Below are 7,243 nucleotides of genomic sequence, written 5' to 3' on the forward strand. Positions count from 1 at the left end.
TGTTACATAGTTTCTTAAACTGCAGGCGGGGAACGTTGGTTTCCTCCATCACTGAAGCAAGCAAGGCTCATGTTAGTTTCAAGCTGCCTGGCTGCCAGTCACCATCTTGGCCGGCAGTTAATTTGCATATCTCACTGATTAGCCAATGGGAAGGGTAGAGGTCGTATGCCAATTACCATGTTTCTCTTTTATTAGTGTAGATGGTTAATCTTGCTTCATCTATAGCTCACCCCTGACTTGATTTTATGGAGCAAGCCCCAAACATAACATTTCATCTGTAAAAACTTAATTTTCTCTAAAAGATAAGGATTAAACACACACAACACACAATCACAATACTTTATCACACTCCCCCAAAAGTCTGTAACAGTTATCCTTTGTCAAACATGCCAGTCAGTATTCATACTTCTTAATTGTATCATAAATGTCCTTTTATAGCTGATGAATTTGAAGCTGGATTCAAACAAGGTTACACATTATATTTAGGTGATATGTTTCTTAAGTCTTTAAATCTGTAACAAGTTTCCCAGTCTCCCCCTCCTCCCCCTTGATACTTACTTGTTGAAGAAACAAATCATTTGTCCTGCAGAATTTTAATTTTTTATATCTGGACTTAGCACAGTGCATCTCCTGGTGTCATTTAAGACATTCCTTTATCCCCTGTATTTCCTGAAAATTGGAGGTTAGATCTAGAGACTTAATTAGGTTTGGCTTTTTCTTTTGGGGGCATGAATATTTTCTTGATGGTGTTATATACTTCCTACTGCAGTACATCATTATATTCATAATACCAAGTTGTCTCCTTTCTGTGTTATAGATTTTCTTCACTGTGTACAGGTGTTTTCATCCTGACCCATCCATTTTAACAGTTGCTCATGGTTTTGGCAGCCATTGTAATTATTGCCTAGATCTGTTGTTTCTTTAGGGGTTATAAAAGTGTGATATTGTAATTATATAATTTCTTCTACGTTTATTGGCTAGCATTCTACAAAGTAAAACTTGGGAGTGTTAGCTATTTTGTTAACCTGAAATGTAATTTTTATAGGAAAGATGGGATAAATGCTTGTTTCGTTTCATTTACCAGTTTTAGAATAATGAATTGGTTTCCTAGTATCTTCCAAAGGGGACCACTGAATTTTTTTAAGTATCATAATGAACTCATGGATTTTTAGCATTTGCTGTTTCACTCCCTTACAGCCCTTTTCAATGTCCAAATTTCATCTTTGACCAGTGGCTACTGCAGGTTGTTTTGTTTTTGGCATGCTAGTGTTTGGTAGCCATCTTGCTTCTGGAAGGATAAGCTATACCAAGGTGCACCACCTTTCTCATCTTATAAATTGTCAGCTCAGGCCTAGAATCAGCCTTTTATCAAAACAACTGTTTAGCCCTAGCTGGTTTGGCTCACTGGATAGAGCGACGGCCTGGGGACTCAAGGGTCCCAGGTTCGATTCCGGTCAAGGGCATGTACCTGGGTTGCGGGCACATCCCCAGTAGGAGGTGTGCAGGAGGCAGCTGGTTGATGCTTCTTTCTCATTGATGTTTCTAACTCTCTATCCCTCTCCCTTCCTCTCTGTAAAAAATCAATAAAATATATATTAAAAACAAACAAGAAAACACAACTGTTTATTTTTGAAATAGTATTTAGAGACTTCAAAATGTGTTGAATTAGGCTTCATCTGAATAAACAGCTGTCTTTCTGAAGTGTTTGAACACATGTTCTTTGTCATTTGTTTTTTTAAAAAAGATATTCTGCAAACTAGTCTTTTAGTTTCCAATTTACTTTGAGGTAGTTACTAATTAAAACTACTTGTTACATTGAATGCTGTATCATAAATCTAAACTACTTCATTCTTCAAGAAATTGTCTGCAGTGGGTCATTCTCAACTATTTTTAGATCATTGAGGATATATTGAATTGTTTTTGCAGTGTAATAGATCAACTTTTTTCTTTTTAAAAAAATCTTTATTGTTGAAAGTATTGCGTATGTCCTCTCTTTTTCCCCATTGATCCCTTCTAGCTGATCCTTTTCTAATGTAAATTTGGAAGGGATTGGGGCTGAGCACATGGTATGTAGTCAGCTATATAGTATGTGTCACTTCCTCCTTTGTTCCTTATATGGGAAGAGAAGGTAATAAAGTTTAGCACATCCATTTCTCTTCTGCATTTACTATGAAATCAAGTGGTTGCTTTCTGGCTTGTTCTATTAAAGTTTATTAAAAATCTTTTGGAATTTTACAAGTTTTAAGGTCATTTCATCGGGTGTTTTAAAAGATTCTAAATTCACTTTAGTTTGTCTTGTGTCACATAGTTAATGCCTGACTTTAGATATAAATTACTAAGTCTTGGAAATAGGTCTTACATGTGGTAGTCTGTGAAAAAGATACTGTTAAATGACCAGCCAAAGGGAGGTTTTGTTCCTCGATACCTTGTCTTTTTTCATCTTGTTCAACAACGTTTGGCTTCATTGCATCTGACATTCTTGCATCCATATATATATATATATTCTAAATGTGCTTCTTTCATAAAGTGGTTCTTAATATTGAAATAATTTCATATGTAGTGGCTTATCTGTTTATCTGGGGGTTTGTCCTTTTTTCCCTTACTCTATATTTGTTATCCGCCTGCTCATGGGATAACAAATTTGCACTGTCTTAATTTTTTCTTTTGAACACTTCTTATTCTCTGTGAGGTTATGCTTGTGGTGGTGTGTTTCTTTTTTAATATATTTTTAAGTTCTTTTATTATTGTGGGGGTTTTTTCCTACTCTACGATACGGGAGTATATTTTGTGCCAATCTGAAATTATGTGAGTTTGAGGAGTGATTTGTTTTTGTTTTTTAATGAATGTGACAGCCTTTATAACCACGTCTCATTGGATGCAAAACTCTGTGTACATAATAGCTCAGGGTTCCTTTGTCTAATAACTTGATATGCTTGATCAGTTTAGGCTAAAATTAGCACCTAGTTATTCTACTTAAGCTTATAAAAGATGAAGATTATACAGTTATACTACCTAATTCTTACCCTTTCTTTATACCTCAATGCATTCTAACCAGTTTGCATGTCTGTTTCTTGGGTTAGAAAGAATCTCAGTCACCTCTTTCTCAAATACTGTTCCTATTGGTGTATTTTCTCTGTTCTTGGCTCGAGTCTTGGGAAGTACATCATTACCTAAGAGAAGCTTGTGACTCGAATCCAGTTGCCCTCCTATTCTTTCCTCTGTAGGACAGCCCATGTACTCTCGTGAACATGGTGCTGCTGCATCTGAGCGACTTCAGTTGGGGACACCGCCTCCTCTGTTGGCAGCTCGTTTGGTGCCACCTCGAAACCTCATGGGATCCTCCATTGGGTACCATACCTCAGTCTCCAGCCCCACCCCACTGGTCCCAGGTAAGCTTTGCTGCAGACGGCCACCCACCTCTCTGCTCTTCTGTACCATAAGCTGGCCAGCCTGTGAGATGACCTGGCATCCTGATCTGCTGTCACAAATCCCATTAAAGCTTTTAGGTAGTTTTTTTTTCTTTCTTTTTTTTTTTTCTGTTCTTTGGTTTGTCCCTAGTGGCTGTTCGATGATTAGGCCTCCTGTGTGTCTATCATCTCTGGTGTCTTCTGTATTTACTTTCATTGCTTCGGTAACAAAAGTCATGCTTGTTCCTTAAACTAGTTTCTAATCTGATTAGATAGGAAGAGAATATATATTTGTATGTTTTCTAGCCAGTTATACATTACAAGAAAAACTAGGTTAATTTTTCTTTAAAACAAAACAAAAACATCTGGTTTCTTGCTGATTGTGGACAAACATGTTTCCCCCCACCCCTTGTTTTATGGACTGGCTGTATAATGTAGTGATTTTTTGAAAACTTTTCTCCTATTTCATGTATATTTTGAAGACCTATGGAATGCTTTGTGGGTATTTCATGAAGTTTTTAATTTCTCACCTTGTCTTTATTTAGTTCATTATAATTAACTAAAGGACTCTTAAGTTTCTTGAGTTTTGTGTATTGCCAGGAACTGTAGAACAAGGTCATTTGATTATGTACCTTCTTTAAAACTTTCTGCAGCCTTAACTGCAAATTTTCTGTTAAGAGAACTAAGTGGTAACTGAACACTTTTTAAAGTTTCTTTTCTTTTTAAAAATATTTTTATTGATTTCAGAGAGGAAGGGAGAGGGAGAGAGATAGAAACATCAATGATGAGAGAGAATCATGGATCGGCTGCCTCCTGCATGCCCCCTACTGGGGATTGAACCCACAACCCAGGCATGTGCCCTGACTGGGAATCAAACCCGGGACCCTTCAGTCCATAGACTGGCGCTCTATCCACTGAGCCAAACCAGCCAGGGCACTGAAAACTTTTTTATCATAATTTGATGATCTTATGCTCTGAATCATAGAACTGGTCAATAATAAAGATCTTGTAGCTGAAATTTAATATGAATGACATAAAGAATATTTTCGTTAAGGAAAAAAAAGAGACACAAGGACTTCTAAATCACAATTGCAAAAATCACTATCTTCACTCAGTCTTAATCCTTTCATTTTATGTAGGATGAAGAGGATATATATCATTTGGAGACCAACACATTCAGTAATAACACCAACAAAATAGTTACTTATCTTAAGAATTTAAAAAGTTAAAATTTTAGTTGTAGAGAAAACAAAAGGTACATGATAAAGTGTCATTGATGGGATGGGTGGTAGTAAGATAATGATTACATTGATAAATATAAAATTTATTTATTAGCTTTTTGAAATAAAACATTTGAAATTTGCATTATGTGTGAAGCCAGCTATTATCTCTCTAGTTTAAAGTGCAGATAACCTAATTAATCTGTTTTTCCCCCTCCTAATTAAAAGAGTACCTAGAAATTGGTGAGACATAGTAACAGAGGCAACTCATCTAGTCTTTTATATATGGTGTTCCATGTATGTGAAAATTTCTCTTAAAAATGTGTATTGAAGTTTGAATAAGGTGGTTAATGTATAGGATAAAAATGACTAGTTAAATGAATCTGGAAATATATCAGTAATTAATAATGAGCCCAGCTGGTTTGGCTCACTGGTTCAGTTCCTGGTCAGGTCACATGACCTGGTTTCGGGCTCAGTCCCCAGTAGGGGCTGTGCAGGAGGCAGCTGATTAATGATGTTTCTCCAATGTTTTTATCTCACTATCCCCCTCCCTTCCTCTTTCTCAAAATCAAGAAAAACATTTAAAAAATTTTTTTTGTAAAAGAACAGATTTATGTGTCTGTTTTGTGACGAAGCACTTTTGTGACAAAGCACTTTTATTTCTTTCGCTTCCAATAGGTGTGTCTATATACTGTAACTCAAAGAGAAATACATATGGATTGATCTATTAATAGAAGAAAATTTATTTTTGGCAATTATTTTATAGTAATGAGAGATTATTTAAATGCTCTCTGATTTGTTCTGTGTTTTGTTGTTGGTTTTTTCCTCAGATACATATGAACCAGATGGTTATAATCCAGAAGCTCCTAGTATTACCAGTTCCGGTAGATCTCAGTACAGACAGTTCTTTTCGAGAACACAGACACAGCGCCCAAACCTGATTGGCCTAACATCTGGAGATATGGATGCAAATCCAAGAGGTGAGAGCACCTTGAATGTTTCCTGATGCTACGTATTATGCAAGAGCTGGGTATAGCATTTCTTCCCTCACTGAAGTCTAAAAGTATTTACACACTTTCTCTGAAGGGTGCTATATAGTCACCTCAAATAAATGTATTTGAATAACTTTATCTCCAAAATTTATTTTAAAGCTATAATCAGAAAGTATTTTTAAGTAAAAATAATACTAATGGAATTTAATAGCTTTTTTGTAGGACTTCAGGCTGTTTAGCTATATACTAGACACTGTTCTAGATATAGGCATCCCATATAATAAAAGCCTAATATACAAATTGATGGGACGGTAGAATGACCAGCAGAACGATGGGTTGCTATGACACGTACTAACCACCAGGGGGCAGATGCTCAATGCAGGAGCTGCCCCCAGCCCGCAGGCCCCAGGCCAGCTAAGGCGGGTGCCAGCGAGGGTCCCCCCCGATCACCCTGCCAGTCTCCCCATAGAGGGAGGCAACTGGCAGTGGCGGGGCGATCGGGGGTGGGCGGTGCCAGGCCCACCAAGGTGGGTGCCAGAGGGTCTCCCCCATCACCCTGCCAGTTGCCCCACAGATCAGCCCTGATCTCTGGCCAGTCCTAGGGACCCTACCCATGCACAAATTTCGTGCATCGGGCCTCTAGTAGAAAGGTGAAATGACATGGTGCCTTGCCCTACAGGAACTGATCATTTAAGGGCCTACTTTGTATCATTAAGAGCTGTTCTTCAAACGAGTAACAATTGACAACATAAAATCTTACAATAAAATTATTTGGCCATTTTTAGTGTTTATGATTATACAAGCATATGTTAGGACCTTAACAAAGCATAGTCATAAACCTCAAAAGATTAAGTGCAAGCATTTACCTTCAGTACAGGATGATACCTATTATTCCCCTTCTCTCAAAAAAAAAGTTTGGGTGAAGAATTTGATGATATTTTAATTTTTTATTTTTATAGTTAGATTTTTAATATTTAGTTTTAACTTTAACGACTGGCCATGGGCCAACCTGACAATATTTTTCTGCTTTAATTATATGGTGAGCATTTTCCTATTCTGATCTTAACTTTTTTTTACTGCCACTAATAACATTATTATCACTACAGGTTAAACAGGTTTGTGTTGACTAAACCAAATACTTTTATATGTATTATTATATTTCATATACCTTACCAACAACTTCTTTTTATTTTTTTAATGGGTACATTTTATTTCATCAAGAAGCTACATCACAGATGACCTAGCCATTCCACTATTGTGGGACATACAGATCGTTTCTAAATATTTAATATAATTAATTATTCTTTTTTATACTTAACAGAGAAATAGTTAAATAATCTACTGACATAATGTCAGATATATATTTTTTTAATTTTATTTTATGAAATCTTTATTGTTCAGATTATTACATTTTTTCCTCTTTTTTCCCCCCCCCGTAGCTCCCCACCCAGTTCCCACCCCACCCTCCTCCCTCACTCCCCACCCACTGTCCTCATCCATAGGTGCACGATTTTTGTTCAGTCCCTTCCTGCATCTCCCACATCCCTTTCCCCCCAAGAATAGTCAGTCCACTCCCTTTCTATGCCACTGATTCTATTATAATCACCAGTTTATTCTGTTCATA

The 7,243-nt window shown here is 36.7% G+C and overlaps 1 protein-coding gene across 6 annotated transcripts in view; it reads left to right on the forward strand.

Annotated features, from left to right (window-relative positions):
• Positions 1–7,243, forward strand: part of RBM27 (RNA binding motif protein 27) — a 68,888-nt gene that overhangs the window by 32,817 nt on the left and 28,828 nt on the right. For 4 of the 6 annotated variants that reach the window (XM_006777005.2, XM_015572632.1, XM_015572633.1 and 1 more), the window contains exons 9-10: positions 3,225–3,389; positions 5,458–5,607. In XM_006777005.2, the coding sequence (XP_006777068.1) occupies positions 3,225–3,389; positions 5,458–5,607 (315 nt within the window). The remainder of the gene's footprint in view (positions 1–3,224; positions 3,390–5,457; positions 5,608–7,243) is intronic. The other 2 variants (XM_006777008.2, XM_006777007.2) reach the window with 1 other exon arrangement.

This window comes from Myotis davidii, unplaced genomic scaffold (assembly GCF_000327345.1).
Source record: "Myotis davidii unplaced genomic scaffold, ASM32734v1 scaffold89, whole genome shotgun sequence".
Taxonomy (NCBI): Eukaryota; Metazoa; Chordata; class Mammalia; order Chiroptera; family Vespertilionidae; genus Myotis; species Myotis davidii.